The 21,595-nt window shown below is 41.8% G+C and overlaps 1 protein-coding gene across 1 annotated transcript in view; it reads right to left on the reverse strand.

Moving 5' to 3' along the window:
• Nucleotides 1-21,595, reverse strand: part of LHFPL3 (LHFPL tetraspan subfamily member 3) — a 246,952-nt gene that overhangs the window by 74,398 nt on the left and 150,959 nt on the right. Inside the window, exon 2 of the mRNA XM_034063394.1 lies at nt 4,492-4,728. Coding sequence (XP_033919285.1) covers nt 4,492-4,728 — 237 coding nt within the window. The remainder of the gene's footprint in view (nt 1-4,491; nt 4,729-21,595) is intronic.

Raw genomic sequence — 21,595 nt, forward strand, 5'->3', positions numbered from 1 at the left:
GATAGCACATCAAGATTTATGCCTGATGTTGATGGCTCTGTCAAAATGCTGCTGCTGAATCTTAAAACTAAGATGAATTCAGACTATTCAGATTATTTTTGTCATCACCCTGTATGCCATTATTTTAATAACATACAGGCCTTTAAGTCATTACCATTAGTTCCCATAAATTAAAGAAAACTATGTAATACTGTTTCCTCCTTTTTCAAATGGCATAAATATAATGGGAAGCCTTTTAGAAAAGCTTTTTTCTTCACCAAAACAATTTTTTTAAATTAAAAAAGATACAAGTTGTTGTATAAAATTTGCGTGATTAGAAAACTGCATAAAATAAATAGCCTATAACCTGAAGAAAGTCTACTAAGCCTGAGTTATATTTCTTGGACATGAAACCTGCATAACAGTTTGCTCTCAAACCTACACAAATAAGAAATGAGTAAGCACTATTTTTATCATGTAGTGAAAAAGGAACTGTGAATAATCTTAACAGTCAAATTCCTTACTCATGAGCTTTGATTAACCTATGTAAATATACAGAAGTGTAGCCATCAAAAGCACAGAGCAGGTGGACAATTCAGCATGGTAAATCTGCAGAGCAGTACAGCTTGCCCTTTTTTTCTGACATCTTCTCACCTTTTTGCCATCCTGTTGTGGTTCATATACTTTTAACTGTTACCCTGCCACCAATGCTCAGAAGCACTGTGGTGTTAGGAACTTGCAAAGCCACCGCACTCTCATTGAGTCTGTGGGAGCTCATCTGCAAGGAAGTCTCCAGACAGAACAATGATCTGATTAAGAAAGCAGCTGCCCAGCTGTCTGGTCACTGCCTAATCATTTCTTGTTCTAAAAGGGTTTTCCACATACATGAACACTGTTGTGACTCTGCTACTTAATTTATTGTCTCTTATCCCCGCTGAGCTACCACATAGTGATACCTACATGCATGGGGGCAAAGCCCCAGAAGCAGAGGAAAAGCTGACAGAGCAAGCAGAGGTTTTTCTTGGGTATAGTGTTGGTTTCTCCCCAGGTTTTTTCTGCTGAAAAGCCTGATGGAGCCAGGACTGTCCCATAAGGGGACACCTTGCTTATCACACGCTATGAGATGTCCAGGCCTGTGACCAGAGGATAGGGTTCAAAATAAAACAGGGGAAGTTTAGAATGGATAGAAGGAGGAAGTTCTTTACTGTGAGGGTGGTGAGGCACTGGAATGGGTTGCCCAAAGAAGTGGTGCCCCGTCTCTGGCAGTGTTCAAGGCCAGGCTGGACAGAGCCTTCAGTGACGTGGTTTAATGTGAGGTGTTCCTGCCCGTGGCAGAGGGTTGGAACTAGATAATCTTAAGGTCCTTTCAAACTCAAACCATTCTATGATTCTATGATTCTGTGACACCACCACCAGCAAAAAGAAAGAGTCAATGGGGTCAAGCCCAATGGACAGCCCTGACCATTCAGCCACATTTTTTGCCCTTTGGATGACAGCAGCAGGACAAGGACTCCTCCTTGAGAAAGGGATGCTCCTCATTCATACCTACTAATCTAGACGCAGGAGCCAGCAGAAGCCCAGGGGCAGACCTCATGTAGATGAGGATGGGAAAAGAAGGATGGGGGGCACTGGAGGGTTGTTTAACATTCAGGGCTACTTGTTATGAGGGCTTTGACTTCACATTGTAAGAGTAGCTTGGGAGGCTGAGGGTATTGCTTATAAGGTATTGCTTATATCCTTTGTCTTAACTTCTTGTCTATATGGGAGGCATGCTAGTGGTATTTGCATATTTCTGTATTTTCACATCCTGACCATTTCCAAGAGACACATGGATACTCTGCATATGGGTTAATGCTGATGAGTAGTTCTCCAGCATCTCTTAACCTGAAAGGGGACAAGGGAATGTCATTTATGGGGTGCCAAAGCCCTCATACATGGGGTACAGACAAGAGGTTGCTTGGTGCAAACTTTAGGACAAGTATTCACTCTAATGTTCTACCGGGTTCTTCATTATCATGGTGTAAGTAATCAACACTTGCTCTAACACAGACCACTGCCTCAAACTGGTCGTCTAAGCATGCAGCCAGTGACAGGCAGGATTACAAAACCTGCCTCACAATCCCGTCTATATGAACCCCAAATCTTCCTCCTAAACACTGTTAAATGACTTCTAGCTGCAAAAATAGATGAACTCTACCTACACATCCCAGTGCCTGTTTCAGACTGCAGCCTTTTTGGCAGAAAAAAAAAAGACCTCTCCATGATCTGCAGGAATCATCAGATCCATCATCCTGCTCCATCAGCACAGTGTTGGGAATGGCAAGCTGCAGCTCATCTTGTACAGAGATCAGAGGCCACTGGAGGGAATTAAGTACTTATGCCTTGTTGTCTCAGTAGGATATTTGCTCATTAGGATGCAGGCAGGTTTTGCTGGCATCCAAAAGGCCAGAGGAAGGACTCCAGCAAAGTGTAGACCTGGTGCTCTGCTCACACTGGTATCTGCCATGTCCCCACCATTCGAGGGGGTGCTGATGTCCACTCCTGCTGCTGCTGTGTCTTCCAGGGCAGTGGTGGTGGCAGCAACATGTGCAGGTGGGGAAATGCTGGGGGGGATCGAGAGGGATTTAGGCCTGCCCTGTTGTTGCTTATAAGAAGCTTTTTGTGATGTGAGGGGAAAAGGATGTTCTTTTTAGAAGACAAGCTGCCTTTTTTGATTTTCATTTGAAGGACAGTTTAAAAAGTGGTGAACAATAGGCTTATCTGAAGGGCAAAGTTTTTGCTGAGTTCTAGTTTGCTTTGAAGCTAGTGGTGTGGTACATGTCTGTGTTTAATCCAAGGAAAATGAGCTGCTGAATGACTTTGTCCGACATGCTGAGGACCAAATGTTCTGGCAGGAGCTTGTGCCAGCGACATGAGAGGTGATGAGCCTCCAGAAGCTGCTTTTTGCTTGTAAGATGCCAAAACAGATGAGGTTCTTTGATGCAAGTAGTTGTAGGGCTCATGAGCTCTGTATGGTATAGACAAATCAGACACTGTCCTGATGCCAAAAGCACTTGTGGCACAGCTGTGAATGCCCTTCTGATAAGTATTTTGATTTTCAAATGCAGATTAATGTTATCCTTATAGAAGATGGCCACAGTGACAATCCTTGAAAACTATGCCCTCAGTTTACCTGCACAACAGATGTACACATGCAATTGCAAACAACATGGACTTTCCTTAATCCCCAACATTAGCAGGCTCTAACCAGGTCTGGAATTGTATGTGAAGTTCAGTCTTCAAGTCCACTTATCTTTGGGCTGAGTGGGCTGACTGTCTGCAGTTCAGCAACCTGGAGCTGCTGTGTGGTGGCTTTCGGATACATGGGTTCTCCTGGAGCAGGACTGAGCTATTTTTGTACAAGCCATGCTGCCAAGCAGCTTTTGACTTCCAATCCAGTGGTGAAGGGCTCCTAATATCCTTGCTATTATTAGAGGCAGCCTACAATATTACAAAGGTGGTGGATGAGCTGAATGCAGAATCCTTCACTAGGGGACATTCGGTGAAACTAGCAGGGGATCAATTTGAAACAGATAAAAGAAAGTACTTCTTTAGCAGTCAGTAGTGAGCTTCAGGAACTTGCTGTCACACGGTGCTGTAGAAGCCAACAGTGTCAGCAGGTTCAGAAGGGATTATACACATCCAGGGCCAACAGGCCCATTAAAAAGACAAGGCAGGGACATGCCTTCTGTGGTGTCCATCACATCAGTTACACACCTATGGATGCTGGGGGAGAACAAGAGTAAGGGGCTGCAGAAATCAGCCAGGCTTGCACACACTCACCACACAGCATTTCTCCTCTCACAGCTGCGTGATAAAACTACTGGCCTGAGCAAGTCTCATGTTCTTAATCCAGAAATGTGTTTTATTCCCAACCCACTGCATGAATATTCAGTTACTGCAACATCTGACATTCCCATGAGCTGACTAATGAGCTCAAAGCAGCACAATCAAACAAGAGCTAGTATTCTTCATTCCTGGCTCTGACCTTAGACCAGTGGTGCCTTGCTGCATAGGTGGTCCCATTACACATCTCATTGCCAGTCTTGCAAGTCAATACCTCCTTTACTGTGTACTGTGCTAACACATAGGCCATGTTACAGCCATATCACAGTGAAAAACCCTAAAGGAACCAAATGAACAAATCTCGCATGGGGTACAGAAACAGATGGAGATAGTGAATTTTAAATGCTAATGAAATAATGTACAACTGAGTAACACAAAAACCATCCTATCTACACCTTTAAAAACTAAGTATAAATCATGCATGTCAATTATGGCAATTTCGAGCTCTTATAATTTGGAGGCTGAAAATCCAGACTTCCTCTGCTCCTTTCATTTCTTCTTACCCAGCAACTTATGAAGCAAGCCATCATACCGACTTTTAGGTATAAAATAAAATGAAACCAATAATTGTTTGTAAGCAATTGCCCTCAAGGCCACCCAATAATAGTGTTTCTAAAGCAGTCCTACCTTTGTTTTCCAACTTGAGCTCCTCTGCTAGCAAGCTGTCTTGTCTGTTGCCAAGCACAAATGCCAGAAATGAGAGGATCAGGGCATCCAAGATTCCAATAATTGCCAGGATATATGCCCAGCGGACTGAACAAGCCCCCAGCGTGTACTTGTCTGTCTTTTCACCACACATCCGTTTTACCTCATCTGAATCCCAGCCATCAGGAAAAATCATACAACCCAGGACGAGACAGGCAGCTTGGAGAAAAAAGAAAAGGAGAACAATGGGATAATGAGACCAAACTTCCATTTTGATAAGAACCTACATAGTTATCAATAAAGCAACACACTTTTTCATCCTGAGCTTCAAAGCTAGGTTACTTAAAAACAAGTCACAGATTGATAAGCTATTTTGAGCATTTAATATAAAAAACCCTAAGATACAACATCAAATGTGCTTCAAAAAATAAAGTTACATCCTGAACCATGGACAGTTTTTGTTCCAGAACTATCTCATTTTCCTTGTGATGCTGATTTATTCATTTGTAATACAAAAGGCTCACACCAGAGAAAAGGGAAATATTATTAATAACCTGGATATCCAAAGGAAACACTGGATTACTGTCAAATGGTCAGGCAAGGTAACCAGAGGAAAACTCCTCCATTTCTGGTAATCCAAGTACTTGTAACAAGCATAGGTAATAGCAAAGGGATTTTTTTTTGTCAGTTGGCAGTACCCCTTTAACCGAAAAATGTTTTATGCATAAGGTTTATACTCCTCAAAAATGCAGGCAATGACATCGCTCTGCAAGGAAAAATAAGCTGTCAACATTGCTGTCAACTTCTGATCTGGTTTACCGGAGGAATCACCACATAGCATCTCAAACATGAAAAAACACTACTCCTTTTAACAGCAAGAGAAATAAAAAGTCTCTTCCCGCATGGAAAGCCAGCTGACACCGACCACCAACTGCTGTGGGTAGGGGCAGCCACACTGTGACAGGGACAAAGGGGTAGGTGTTTAAGTGCTCATCCTTCAGCCTGTGTGACTGCTTTGAGCCTTGGTTCCCAGGGAAACTGCCCTGCTGTGGGATAGCAGGTACTGCCACAACCCAGTGTGGCTCTTGTGGAGCAGGCAAAACAGCGTGACAAATCTGTATGTGCTCCATCTCCTGGAGTCACCCGAGTCACCGGAGTCAATGGTGCCCACTGGATAGCAGTTGATGCGATGTCCCCTACCTAGATGGTGCCAGGGTGAGGGCTGGGCCCAGCCACCCACACCTTGGGTGGGACATGTGTGCTCCTGGGCAAGAGACCTCAAGGTTGCAACCACTGCCTCATCATCTTATGAGACCAAGGCCATAGCCTTGGTCTGGCATATGACCTGTAGTTCAGACACGTCCTGGGATCACTGATGAGCAGCCTCCTTGGAGGTTGTTTGTCCCTTTTCCTACTGGAGTGTATGTGTTGTGGTGGAGGGTAGCACGACAGGAATGCTGCACCAGGATATGATGTGTCCTGAGGTGATGACACGTCATTATGAAGGCACACACAAAAAGGCAAACCCATACACTAAATCTTCAATAACATGGTCCCTCCCTATAGAGTCACTGAGAAAATCCATGGGCTGAGAAGACGTGCCCATATACCAGCCTCATAGGGCTGGACCAAATGTATGTCTGCATCAGACCTGGCTTCTCACTGACTGCAGGAACTGTCACTGGGCAGAGCTGAATGCATGACTTGTATGCTGCCAGATCATTCTGGACAATGCCTTTCCCTGAGAAACCCCATGCAGGTGGACCTTCTTGCGAGTGGGGTGAGGGACCTCATGGTCTCCAGAGGTCCTGTCCAATCTGAACTAATCTTTGGCAGGAAAGCATGTTGGTAACAAGGGACAGAGCAGTTGGGTACTCATGGCACATTTCCTACCAGAGCAGTGGGAATAGCACATAGATATGACTGCAGCCCTTGGTCATACTGATGGATTTTTTGGCTTCACTGAAGCAAACAACATGAGTGTAGTACTAGCCAGGGCAATGGCACAGGGACATCTTCAGCAGGGAACGATAGGATATAAAAAGTAAAATCAGTTTTTATTTCATTTAGGTGAACCAGAAAATCCACATGCTTTGAGCAATTGTCTGTACTGCCTTTCCTAACTTGGATCAGTCTTAATATAGTATTGGTGCACTGTGTTCTAAATTGCAGGTAAATCTGCTAATTTAAAGTGTATATTCTGTGGCTTTCATCCTTTCAAACAGTTTTTGAGCCAAACCTCTGTTTGGAAACCACAGTTTATATACCAAGCAGTTTGTGCAACCAACAGCTGCCACCACTGTGGAAAATGCAGTAAGTTCTTGTCTTTTCTGGACAAGCATAAGCACTGTCATTTTTATACACCTCTAAACCCCGGAAAATAAAAACACACCTGCATTGAATGAATATAATGAAATACTGAGAGAGATGTGAAAACAGAGCTCAGGAATGGCTGTTTGCTTTTGACAGCTACACAATTGCTGTTAACAAAGCCTTGAAAGCATGTCTGCAGAAAGCATTTGAGGTACAATAAAAGCTGCACCTAAGGCATTTGACAAATTCTTCCTCAGCAGTTGATTTGTGTGAAAATATAACAGCTTATAATACTTTCAAGGACAATTAGGCTTAGAAACAAGGACAATTAGATAAGGACTGATTTACTCAGAACATGCAGGTAGGACATATCGTAAGTTGCCTATTGCCTGCCTTAACTTACACAATTTCATAAGGTCTTCCAAAGATCTTAGAGACAAAGTGTACAATAATTTACTATAATTGAGCTGAAATAGTCTTCCAGAAAGATTATTTCTCACAGACAACACATAAGCATTGCCTTCACACTTCTGCTAATTGTGCAAGAACAATTAGCAAATACTGACATATCCATGTTTTTTTATTGCATATCACATCATACATATGTTCTTAGTATTTCCTAAAAATAATTTAACTTTGTTCTTTTCCACCTAGGTAATTAAAAATATGGGCCCTTATCTCAGGAACTCAGTGCACAGCTTCCCAGCTGTGTTTCTCAAATTTCCAATTAACTCATCTTTCCTGAATTCTATTCCTGCATGTTTTGATATACTTGCTTAACTTTCTGGAGTAATTCTGTTGGTTGAAGCTGGACTTCTCCTGGTAATGAGATGCACAGGTAAATGGTGGCTGGACTATATCCCTTTGCATAACGTTTAGGTGCTTTCTACTGGATGACTACTTGATCAACAGATGCAGGAATCATACTTTACCTGTAGAGGTTAACACAAATAAGACTAGCCAACCTTGGGTTTTCACTTGCTGAGCAAATTATTTCACACTGAATGCCTTTAAGAATACAGACTTGCTCAACAATATGAAACAGGTAATGATTCATTTATCAGCTACAAGACTGAAAAGAAGGGTAGAAAATCCACCTACAGATCTACTTTGTATTGCTAGAAATTTTTGCATTTTAATTCTTCTAAAGAGGATTAGAAGATTTTTCTCCACAAGGAAATTACTTTCAGCTTTATACAAATTTGAAAAATGGAAACCATTTTGTGCAATTTCAGTGAAACTCCTAAGAGTTATAACACAGGCATGGGTCCCACATCCTTGTCTAAACTTCCACTGTCTCTAATGTGACTGAAATGGAAATATAACAAAGGTTACTACTGTTTTACTATTATCCAGTTCCAATAAATTCCGAAACTTTTGCATTTGGAAAGATGCCTATTGAATGAAAAGAATTAAATCATCAGTTCCTACAGACATTTTAGTTAAAATAAGGATAAAGTTAAATCTATACTGGTTGAAGACAGTCTTCTGTGTGTGAGCTGAATACATCAGATTAGCATCATCTTTCTGAGCCTGCAGACAGCCCAGTCTAAGACCCCTGTAGCTAATCAAGACCTTTTATGAGAAGCAGCAGGGGGAAATTGATAGAAGACTGATTAGTGTCACTGACACCATTCTCTATTTGCCTCTATTTGGGTAACCATAAAACTTACAAGAATCATATCCACATTGTTTTCCCTTTGGTTGCTTGAGAAAGCTTCTAGCAGGAATAGCGCCTTTGTAGTGGTGGCCAAGTAATGACTGGCTTCCTCCAGTCCTTCCTTTTCTTCTATGATAGGGTGGCCTGCTTAATAGATGAAGGAAAGGCTGTGGATATTGTCTACCTAGTCTTTAGCAAAGCCTCTGGCACGGTTTCCCATAGCATTCTCCTGGAGAAACTGGCTGCTCATGTCTTGGATTGGTGTACTTTTTGCTGAGTAAAAGCTGTCTAGATGGCCAAGCCCACAGAATGGTGGTGAGTGGAGTTAAACCCAGCTGGTGGTTGGTCACAAGTGGTGTTCCCCAGGGCTCAGTACTGGGGCCAGTTCTGTTCAGTATCTTTATCAATGATCTGGACAAGGGAACTGAGTGCACCCTCATTAAGTTTGCAGATGACACCAAGTGTTGATCTACTTGAGGGTAGGAAGGCTCTGCAGAGGTATCTGGACAGGCTGGCTCACTTGGCCAAAGCCAACTGTATGAGATTCAACATGACAAAGTGCCAGGTCCTGTACTTGGGTCACAACAACCTCTTTCAGTGCTACAGGCTTGCGGAACTGTGCCTGGAAAGCTGTTTGGTGGAAAAGGACCTGGGAGTGTTGATTGATGGCTGCTGAACATGAGCCAGCTTGTGCCCAGGCAGCCAAGAAGTCCAAGAACATCCTGGCTGTATCAGAAATAGCGTAGTCAGCAAAGCCAGGGAAGTGATTGTTCCCCTGTACTCAGCACTGGTGAGGCCACATCTTGAATACTGTGTTTAGTTCTGGGCCGCTCATTACAGCAGAGATGTTGAGGTTCTGGAGTCCAGAGAAGGGCAACAAAGCTGGTGAAGGGTCTAGAGAACAAGTCTTATGACAGAACTGCATTTTCTAGCCTAGAGAAAAGGAGGTTCATGGGAACCTCTCTACAACTTAACGCTCTCTGAAACTACCTGACGGGAGGTTGTAGTGAGGGAAGGGTTGATCTCCTATGTAACAAGGGATAGGATGGGAGGAAATGGTTTCAAGTTGTGCCAGGGGAGGTTTAGATTGGATATTAGGAAAATTTCTTCATCAAAAATGTTGTCAAGCACTGGCACAAGCTGCCCAGGGAGGTGGTTGAGTCACCACCCCTGGAGGCATTTAAAAGATGTGTAGATGTGGCACTCAAGGACATGGTTTAATGGTGGTCTTGGCAGTTCTGGGCTAATGGTGGGACTCAGTAGTCTTAAAGGTCTTTTCTATCCTAAATGATTTCGTGCTGTTACAAGACATGGACTAACAAATTGTTTCTCCTACATAATGTAGTCTGGTGAAGCTTTTCAAGCTTTTAAAAAATAATTAATACATAGTACTTAAACATGCCTGATATACATTTACTTCTCAAAACCTTTTTTCTCATGTAAACAGTTAACAGGAACTGTCACATGGTTTTTCTTTAGGGCTCTGAGTGACAAGACAAATTATTCATGCTAAGAGAGGGAGTCCAGGATTTTATTTACTGGGATGAAAGGATGCAGATATGAGACTTTCACAGATTGGAAACAGACACTGAATTGTTGCTGGCACAGACAGACCTGTGACTCTGACCAAGATAATATTATCACAGCTCGTGCTTGGTGGATGAGCTCAAATGGCAATTAGTATGCAAGTAGTTCATGATCCTATGGTTGTGCCAAATATGGTGACAGATTAAGGATGTATCATTGCATGGAATGAGGTTCTATTTATAAAAAGGGTGACTGTTATACAGGAAACCAGCACTGAGAAATTCCCACTGGCAAGACTTCCCTCTCATCTTCATACTTTTCCTGACAATATTAGAGTATGGCAGTGGCAAGTTTCCTGATAGTCAAAAAAAATGGAATGGGAATTACACTGATCAGCTATTTTCTTTCCATACCCACACATGCAAGAGTCTCCAAGCCTCCATGGTTCCAAAACCTGAGAGGTTCTTTGTTTTTCGCTTTTTTTTTGTCAATGGTATTTACAAAACCAGTGATGCATTAAACTCCAACAAAAGGAAAGGAGTTTTTTTGCCAGCTGTGTTGGTGTAGTGAACTTCTAGGCAAAGTGAAATGAAAGCTGAGGGCTCTGGCAAGGGACATTCACTAGGACTATGGTCTTTCAGGAGCTTGCACCTGGGAAAGAAAGAAAGGATGAGGGAAGGTGGCTGAAGACACATGGTCACATACAGTCCTGAGGGAACAGAGAGGTTGCATGTGTTGATGTAGCTGAGATTGATTTGAGTGATATGAACTGTATTAATGAGCAGGATAAAAATTCTCTATGTTTACATTTATTTTCTTGTTTAAGACAAATGTGCAATTTTGAAGCAAATGCCCTGATTCTCTTCATTTACTGAATGCATTCACTGAAACAGTTCTGGTGCAGGTAAAACAGATTATTTTTGGAGGAGCATAGGTGCTCCTTTTCAAAAGTTCTTCAATGCTGGATAGGGGCTGTTAAATTCTGACTCAGTGTGTGGGCTTCATTAACACAAAGCCTGTGCCTAGGAGAAGGTTCTTGAACCATGCAGAGCTTCATTAACACCTGAAATAGTTCTTGTGCAATACAGAGAGGAAAATGTCATACAAGACTTATTTGCTACGTTGTTTGAAGACTGCCAGATCCAGTCTTCAGCTTTGGAGAGGTTCTTCAGAGAGGTGCTAACTGGCTCCCCAAGGAGATGACACAGCCTGTTAATTTGCACTGAAAGTTCCTCTGGCAGCAGGATATCCTGGTGGTGCTCATACAGGGTTGATAACCACATGATTGCTGTTGGGTATGAGATAGCCAGTGAGAAAAATGGCATGAAATTCAAGATTCAAGAGCAGCGTTCTTCGAGAGCTGGAGTGATAAAAGCATTATTTGGACGCCTGTGCCCTGGGCTCCCGTGTGGGACAAGGGAGGTGCCCTGTAGAATTATGCAAGGATGCTGATGTGCCACTTTAAATTAAGTGACGTGGACAAAAAGAGACCTTCCTAGAGAGGTCCAAAGATGCTCCCCCCCACCAAGTGAAGATGCAAATGTCTGTGGGCTCACCTTGCTTTAGAAAGTTCAAACAACATGTATAACGCCCCTCTACTCTGTCCTTTTGAGACCTCACTTGCAGTATTGTGTGCAGTTCTGGTGTCCTCAACATAAAAAGGACATGGAACTGTTGGAACAAGTCCAGAGAAGGCCACGAGGATGATCAGGGGACTGGAAGAGAGGCTGAGAAAGTTGGGGCTATTCAGCCTGGAGAAGAGAAGGCTGTGTGGAGACCTCATAGCAGCCTTCCAGTATCTGAAGGGGGCCTACAGGGATGCTGGGGAGGGATTCTTCATTAGGGACTGCAGTGGTAGGACAAGAGGTAATGGGTTAAAACTTAAACAGGAGAAGTTTAGATTGGATGTAAGGAGGAAGTTCTTTACTGTGAGGGTGGTGAGGCACTGGAATGGGTTGGCCAGGGAAGCTGTGAGTGCTCCATCCCTGGCGGTGTTCAAGGCCAGGTTGAACAGAGCCTTGGGTGATATGGTTTAGTGTGAGGTGTCCCTGCCCATGGAATGGGGGCTGGAAATTGACGATCTTAAGGTCCTTTCCAACCTTAACTATTCTATGATTCTATAATGGAGGCATTTGGTCCAGGAAACAAGACTGGTTCTTATTTGAAGTAAAGCCCTAAAGCCCCACGTAATGAGGGTGTGAGAGGTGACACATCAGCAGTAACTGCTTTAATCTACTTATTCTTTTATTTTGTATTGTCTTACTTGGTAATGTAGACAACCCTGAACCTTTCTAAAGGATTAAGAACATTTATAGACAATGCTAAGGGGGAAAATATGGAGAAGAACCTCCCTCTGCATTCCTATGATAATATAAAAGACTTGACACAATTACAGCCACTTGACTTATTAGGGCACTGACTTTCTGATGCCAAATCTGATAAGGAGATATATATATATATATCAATAGATAAGTGTATTCCCCATGCTGATTTTAAGAAAAAGGAAAAAGAAGACTAAATATTTAGTGACTGGACAGCAAAGAGAAAGAAAATGTTATTGTGAAAAGTGGTAGTGAGGTAGATGCTATAGTCAGAGAGAGAAGACTCATCATACCCTGGCTGAGTTGTGAAGCTGTTTAACAGAAATATGGTTGATCAGCAGCCATTCCCAAAGATAAGCATGAAGAGCATTTGTTCAGAAAGATGGCAGCAACTGTGAAAGTGAAGTAATATTCCATGTGAGGAATGTGTTAAGGTATAAATACATAGAACAAAATAGCAAAGATAGAGAGTGCAATCTACTTTAGTTAAGATCATTTGGGGGAAGAGCTGTAAGAAAAATTTTACTGCCCTAAGGGGGCCTGTTTAGGACCTGAAGGGTCGGGTTCATGTATAGATGGAGATTTCTTGAACATGATAGAGACAGAAATTCTGTGAGGGGTTTTACCATCATGGGAGCATTTAACTTCCAAGTTTCGACCAGCACTCATGATAATTAAACTTTGAGATTAGTGCAGTTCTATGAACAATTTAGTTAGTACGACAACTATATTAGCTTGAGCATAAAGACAATGTAAGAGTATTATAGATTTTTATCAGTGTGTGGCAGGTGACTCACTAGGTGCATCCTAATGATTTCTCAGCTTCTCATGTTCCAACCATGGCTATACGTAATATATGTAGCCATTATATATATACCCACATAATTATAGTGCCTTGTCCAGAAAAAGCATGGAAAATAGGGATTATTAATGGACACAGCAGGCCTAATCACCATGTGGGCAACAAAAGCCCTAGAAATGTCATGACAACGAATTGCTAACAGCTATAGAGATGTAGATGACTAACCAATGAAAAATGGGTAAACTGAAATTATATACGACAAGAGATAAAAATACTTCCTTACAATAAAGCAGGTATGGGAGGTCACAGAGCTAGAAGCCCACAGGAAGGTATGTGTCAAGTTACATCTACACTGTGTGACCTCCTGTGGTGTCCACTGGCCCTGAGATCTAACAACTTTTTCTTCTGATCTTTCTGTTTAAAGTGTCTAAAATAACATGAAAACTATATCACAGCCCACCAGAGTTTGTCTAGCATGTCTTTGTATCACAAAACGTGAGTTATGAGCACTGGGTGTCAGCTGAAGGTTCATACCCAGAGATCATAGGAACGACAAAGGATAGGAATGCTTGCAAATGCATGTGCTCAGAGGGTCACAATGTGAGAGGCAACTGTAATGAAGCCAGGTTGTCTGACAATGTAGGGATATCCAAAAGCTACTTTTCTTATATGCTAGAGTCTCCTGAAAAAGAACTGTATAAGTAATGAAGGAACTACTTGTTTATATTGCATCTTTGCTGTTTGTCAGTTCCCAGCTGTCTAATGCAATTTTGGCTCAGCTTTACTTGTTAACAAAACTTACTATTGAAAGTGTTTATTTTGAAGGCTGTCACAGAGGCCTTACAGCTTTCTAATTAAATGTTAAATTCTCTTCGTAGAACCTGATCTTTAGCCAAACCATATCAAACAGTAGCATGCTGAAATGTACTAGATTTAATCAATGGATAAACTCAATATAAATACAGTGTAGGCTACAGAAAACAGACTGCGGAAGAGGTGTGATTATGAATGGCATAGGCTAGACATCAATTGAGTTTTATACAGCTGACATTTCATCACAAGTTACTGATCCAAGTAGCAAGGCTATTTTAAACATGGTTTTGGAAAGAGGAGGAAGAGCTGAAAATAACCTTACCTTCAGTAACCATGAGTCAATTCAATTTAAATAAAATGAATACGTGAATAAAAATGATCCCAAAACTGGGTTTAAAAATGCATCTTTCAGAGGGTTAAACTTTGATAAGTAAAGAAACCTAAATTCAGTTCAGACACCAAACAAGTTATCTGGACTGAAGTGGTTCATACTTAATTGTGGAGAATGCCTTGAATTTCTTTCAGACAAAGGTGTGAGTTTGCTGAAGTTTCTTGACAAGATGAATAAAGTTCCTGGGTACTTCCAGCTCTGTCTGAAAGAGCAGCAAACACATCTTCCTTCCACCGTTGTTACCTATCCTCCAAAAAAGCCTTGGAGAAAGGAATGAAGGTGTTAGCAAAGACCTTAAAAATTATAAGAAAAGGGACTTGTTAGCAAAGAAAGACACATTTTGGAGGTTATATAATGCAGGTCTAGAAGACAGTTTGCCAAAAGTTAAGCTGTGATAAATCTTTCAAGACAAATCGAAACAAAAAGTCAAATAATCCTCAGTTAGGTTAATAAAGTAAGAAGAAGAAAAGCAGATATGGAGTGAGTCTGGAGCTAAGACCTAATTCTTTACCTCATTTTTCTGTGAGGAGGATAATAGAGAACAGGAGGACAATGCCCTGGCAGCTGGGAATGAGCATTGAGAAATGGGAACTTGTGCCTCCAAGCCCATAGCAAACCTAAAATGGTCATGATATGCTCAAGCTGGAGGAAAACAACTGAAACAACTAACCCATTGAACTGCAAAGCTAGTAGGAAGGTTTTAAAAACAGATTTATTGCGAATATGGTGATTTATGGTGAACATCATAGATACTACCTAATATTTAGGAAAAAAAAACCAACCAAAATTGAGAATTGAAAAGTAATTGGAGCAAACACTCACTCATCAGTTTAACTCCAGTTCTTCTGAATTACTGAAGGAAAGAAATACAAAGTGGGATGATGTTAACATGGTTCTGATAGTTGGGAAGCTGTAAATTTGTAAAAGGAAGCTAAGTAACAAATTTTTTTCAGAAAGCATTTGATAGTGTATCATACAAAAGCATTTATTAACCTGGAGAATACAGAGATTAGCATGAACATTTAAGATCCTTATGGCGCTTGCTCATGGGAAGTTACATTTTTTCTGGAAGGGAAAGTCTTGAGCTGTTGTGAGGATACATTGGGCACTCAAGGATCAGCCTGGGTGTCAATCATTTAGTGTTTTCATAAGAAGCTCTGACATGAGTAGAGGTTTGGTAGTAAAATCCACAGATGGGAGGGCAGTATCAATGCAGAAGACTATTGGGACAAATAGTAAAGAAGAGAACACAAATGAATATGTTGAGCAGCCCTTGGAGGACCATGAAACACCAATAAGATACCCCCATGAAAAAGGTAAACATGAGCATTGGCAGTACCAGGGAAAGTTTTCTCAGCATAATATATGCACTAGAGCCATCCTCTGCTGGTGTTTTCTCATCTTTAGAAGAGTGATATTTGGAACAACCAGTTAATCAGGTTAAGATCATTTCAAAATGTAATACAGAACTTTAGGAAAGTTATTACATGATGATGTTAATGTCTATGATAAGGGGACTAGATCTGATGATTTAGTAGGTCTTTTCCAGTTCCGTGTTCTTAGGAGGAGGCTGAAAGATAGACATATTTGAGATTAATAAAGAAGGATATCTAAGGAAAGCAACAGCCAAAGAATTAGGAACTGGATGAAACTACAGAAGGCTAAGATCAAAATAGTGTTGTCTATACCACACCAAGAAGAAAATCTATGAGATTAAATAGGGTAAAAGTCAAGGAAGAGCCTCACTATTGGCTCTCTAGCTGTGGTCTTTGCAGAAATTTGCCTTTTCCTTATTCTATTAAATGTTTGAAAATGTGATGGCAAAGAAAAAGGGGAGGCATAAAGTGATTTTCTTTTTTTGCCAGTCCTCATCCAAGCTGTCCTGATTTCCCTGCCAAACATCAAGCAACTGTAACAGCCTGGTTTTTACTGGGAAAGTGCATGCCTCCAGCTTATTTCTGAAGCTATTGCAATTTCAAGCAAATCTAAATGTGATGGTGAGTGGGGAAGTCTGGGAGTGCAACAGCCATGACTTTCAGGCTCAACTTGGCAAGGTTTTGCAGCTTCTGAAGTGGAAGCAAGATGCCGAAGCAAAAGATATTCATACAAAAAGGGAATTTCTACAACTAAGTCTGTAGCAGAGTGCACAATAAATACAACTGTTTCAGTCTTCTGCTCCTAAAACCTGTCAATGTTGCAGCCAGTAAGTACTCATTTGAAAAAAAGGAAGTGAAATCCTATAAAAAAATATATAGTGATGCCTAGAAAACACATCTGCATATCTGATGGTGTTGGTGCACTGAAGATTTTTACGACTACTCTGTAAAACACGAGAGAATGGATCCCAGAGAGGGTAAGAGCTATTAACTGGAAAGGCAGTCTTGGCACTTGAACAAACAGATATAAACCATCCAGGAATATACGTAAGCTGTAAAGTAGAAGGCAGTTTTGAATTGCTGGGAGACAGGTGCTGGCACAAACTCAGTAGCTGTAGCCAGGCCAAAAAGTTTTAAGTTGATGCTGTTAAATAGTTATTAAAGAGGAGTTTGATCAGTGTATTAAAAATTATTAGAATGCATTTCTCTGTGAGGCTAAATTCAGCTACTTTGGGCCTTTAAGATGACTGCAAGAACTTAAAGCTCTTACAATGTGTATCTTCAGACATCCAAACCCCAGAACCATCATTTTTGACAGCATGTGAGCTTTGCCATAGCTGCAGACCTGGACACAAGGATAATGCAAACAGCACCCATTTAGGCCTTCGGCAGGAGCAGCACTGAAGGCAAACTCGAGGCTTGAGCATCATGGCCATTTTGCCAAAAAGCTTCAGGTTTATTTTCCTTTGATCATAAATTTAGCAAATCTCTACCTGGATAGACCCTGCCTTGTACTGTAATCAGTAAAGCCTCTTGCTGACTGCTTCATCCTATGGTTGCACATCTGTGAAACCAGATCAGCTTACACTGCACAACCATTGAGTTCACTACCAGCCAGGCTTCCCTACCCTCTTATTGAATTCTACTCACACTACTACAGCCATCAACTGCAGGGCTTTGTCTGCATGTCACCTGACACATGCCATGGGGCACACTGAGCAACACACAGCAACAGCATATTGGTAATGCAGCCTCCCCCGACTATTGCTTTAGAGCAATATCTGGTATGACATCCTGATTGTGTTCAGAGTTTCGTTTACATGACCATTTAAGGGTATTTGTCAGTCATGATTGGAAATCATTGGAAAATGGGGTAAGTCACCCATCCAGCACATGAAATAACATGGGTCAGTGGCCAATAACCAAGTGAGTGATTTCAAAACAGCCCCTAAGAATTCAACTGATTGTTACCTGACCTCCGCTTCACTGTCTCTCACTCCATGAAAGGAACAGACACAACAAAAACACTTTCAAGAGGAAATTAAATAAAAGGAGAGGGCAGTGGGGGAAGTTCTCTTAAATGTGCTGAGCTTCCCCTGCATCCCTGTGCCCTGCCCGCACTGCTGGTGCAGAATGCTGACTCAGCACACTAGAGCAGTGAAAACCTGCAGTACAAGCAGCTGCCTGACAGATGCTTGCTCCTGCTCTTGGTCACTGGCCAGCTGGAGAAACCTCTCCTACAGAAGCTGATGGAGAGATACAAGAAGTTGCTTGGCAGTGGATAAGAAAGCCACTGGTGAGATTTCTCTGCTGAAAGCTGAGATTCAGGTTCATGGCCACTGCTTTGTTCTCTGCCAAAGCACAGCTATAATTCTCAGGATATAATGTATCATGATAAGGAAATGTAGTTTAATGCTGAAATGAGAAGTGGCTTAAGATCTTAAGATACAGTTTATAGGCATTCAAGCCCCTGTTTGTGGGCATCACAGTCACATTCCCTTCGCCCTTGTTTAGAGCTTTGTATTCCCCATGTATTTGCTGGAGAAATCAAAGTTTCAGAGGAAGTGACTGAAGCCAAGTGGGAAGATGATGTGATGGACAAGGAAACATTCTGTTATGAGTAAGGAAAAAAGAAGCAATTGAGTGCATTGTGGGAGAAAGGGAAAGGCTCTTATCCCTCTTTTGCAAAGCATTAATGTTTTGCTTGACATTACCTGCAGTTGACTAAATCCCATGCTTTCCTTGACAAGTGGGAGCAATACTCACCCTTTCTGTTCAGGATCCATGCCTGGGGATCTCTCAATGTACTCTGCCAGGGAATTCCAGCTAGCTCTGTATGGGAAGATCCATCTCCAGACTATTTTCATTCTTTTTAAAACCAGAAACCTTCCCAAAGCCAGCCTGCACCCTGCTCCCCACCTCCTCTGAATGAGGGGATCCAGACTATTTGTGGGGTAGGAAAAAAGTGAGACAGGCTTGGAAGCACCTTTATGCTGCAGGCAAGCAGAAGTGGGTAATGCAAGGCTAAAGGCTTGCAGAGGGAGGGGCCTCAATATGTGGAGGAGACAGGAAGCAGGGAAGCAGCAATATGGGAGAGTTTCCTTTGGAAAGTGAGAGGTGGAAGCAGGAGGAGGGAGCATTGTTGTTGAGCTGGAAATGTTAAGGTTCAGCTAAAGACATTACAATAACACAAATCTGATTTCCAAAGCAGTGCTGGCCAATATTGCAAATGGACTGGCACAGAGGCAAGACAAGTTCTGAGCAGGTGATAAAGGCATAGACTTTTGTATAGTGCCTTTCAATGCCCCTGAGGCATGCACATACGTCTTTATGCCTGCACAGCTTGTCATGTGCTATTCTTCACTCATCTCTGCTATAGCTCTTCCTGATTCCCTAACAGCCTTGCTCAGAAGAAAAGAGAAATGGACAATAGGCCCCGAGACCTCTCAGCTGCATTGCTTCTTCATTAAAGTTGACATTTGGCAGTGAGACTTTACTGCCTTTCAGGAGCTGATGTCTCATTGAAGCTAACAGCAGCAGAGGTATCAGGGCAGCCATGTCTCTCTACTGAGCATCCAAGCTTTGGATGGTGGGAGGGAGCCCTGGGAAATGAGACCAGTAACACAGGTGATGTTTTTCTCTTTTTGCCTTTTTTTTGTTAAAGGGAAGACTACTCTTTTAGTTAGAGCCAAACCTATGATGTTGTTGAGCCTCCTGAACTCATTGCTTTTGCTGAGCCAGAGTTGAGAAAATTTAAAATCTTTAAAAAAATGTGAAAGAAATATGCATTCATTTTGTGAACATTTTATTATAATAGATCTATATTGGCAAGCACATCCCATTTTTCCATTTGCTATCAAGTCTGTCTGACCAATAATGTGTCCTATTTTGTTCAGTATAGCTGCAACATTCCCTGTTTTGGTACTTTGGTAATCCTGATTCTCCCACCCATACCTAACTAGAAAGGTTAATTTCTTTTCCCTTCTGCAGAAGTACATTTCTCTGCTTTTTCTTAGTCTTGCTGGTTAACCTCAAGATTTGCACTATACAGCAAACTTTGCCAGTATAGTTATCAGCAAATCCTTGTGTGCATGCACATGCAATTTCAAGTCCCATCTAGGTTTATGATGTCAAGTTGCAATATGTTTTTGAACATTTTTTTCAGTCCAGTATGTGTACTGTTCCAGTGCTGCAATGCCTCTGGGGTAAAGTAATCCTTAGTACTTCCAACACAGCAAACAACCACTCTGGTGCTGATTTTCAGCACTTATGCCCAGAAGTAAGAGAAAGTAGGTCTCACTCCATTTAAAATTTCTGGTATATGCCTATTAATATAACACTGCTGGTGATTTTTGCCTTAGAAATTAAGATGTCTGTTCAGACACTGAAAGGACTGGAATGATGCAAGGCAAGGCTGCAATGCAAAACAAAAGGAAAATCTGACAGTCCCACTGTCATGGTTTGAGCATGTTTTGAGGGTGTTTTTGTTCAAGGTTTTTTCCAGCCAGGGAGAGTCTGGGAGGAAGGAGAGACAGGGCACCTGACCCAGGCTAGCCAATGAGGTATTCCATACCATAGCACGTGATGCCCAGGATGCATACTGGGAAAGAGAAGGCTGGAGGGGTAGAGCTCTGGAGGAAAATGGAGGAGGGAGCACATGGTGCTCGGCCAGGCAGGGTGGAGTGAGTTATGGGTCGGTGGCTGGTGGGGTGTTGTATTCTTTTCACTTGCTGTTTGCTGTATCATTATTATTTGTAGTAGTAAATGGCAGTAGGGGTTTTGTGTTATGCCTTAGCTATTAAACCGTTCTTATCTCAATCCGTGGGGGCTACATTCTTTGGATTCTCCTTCCTAACTCTCAGGGAGTTGGGGGACTTGGTTTAAACTACGACACCCACATAAAACAATGAGGCATGTGCTGCCAGTAAAGCTGTGTACCTGCAGAGCTGGGTATGAAGCCTGAGGGCTTGCTATACGACCTCTGAAACCCCAGAAGTGCCTGCTGCCCACCAGCTTATTAGGAAGGGTGAAACAGGAGATGCGGCATTTCCAAAGGGAATAAGAGCACACTAGCCCTAAACAGATCCAGAAATGGAGCCAAAGGAAAGAGCAGTTTAACTAGAATTGCAATAACTGTGTCTTCTTTCAAAAATGTTCACAGGCCCTGGATCCAAAGCTCATTTCTACTACTCTATAAATAAATAATAGCTGAAATCATGTATAATGGAATTGTTTTCTGAAGCAATCAGTTTAGTTTATCTCTTTTGGTGGGCACCAGCAAAAAGAGAATAAATTCCATGAGCAACTCAAAATGTTCCTGAATGCATCAGGCAGCAAGTATTACTACCACTACACTGCAATCAGTTGAAATATATTTCAAGAGGTATTTGAAAGTTTGAATAAATGTACAGAAATATAATGTCTGCCTTCTGAACAATCCAGTATCTTGTCATTGATTTTTATAAATAAATGCCTAGAGGAAACATAAACTTCAAGACCTCAGCCCAACAGAATCACCACTGGTTATAGTAAGTCAGCAGTCTTTAATGCATTATTCCTACCTCTTTTACCAGTGACACCTGTGACTTAATTTCTCAGTCTCACAGGACTATTTGCATTGGAAAGTGGTACTACAAAGTGAAGGGGCTGAGAGCTTCTGACCTATTGCAAACAAGTGTATTGAAAGTAAATCCAATTTATTTCAGAGTTCATGACAGTTTCTTTGGAAAACTGTAGTTTGGGGAGGCACCTTCTTCAATCTGCTGACAAACACCCTAACTATGATGAAGAAGACACGGGAATATAGGAAACAGGTTCTGTAATTCTCTCCACATGTCCAGGTTCAGACTCTGAAGGAAAGGAGAGGTTGGAGTGCTTGGGCCA

The sequence above is a fragment of the Melopsittacus undulatus genome, chromosome 5 (genome assembly GCF_012275295.1).
Source record: "Melopsittacus undulatus isolate bMelUnd1 chromosome 5, bMelUnd1.mat.Z, whole genome shotgun sequence".
Lineage (NCBI taxonomy): Eukaryota > Metazoa > Chordata > Aves > Psittaciformes > Psittaculidae > Melopsittacus > Melopsittacus undulatus.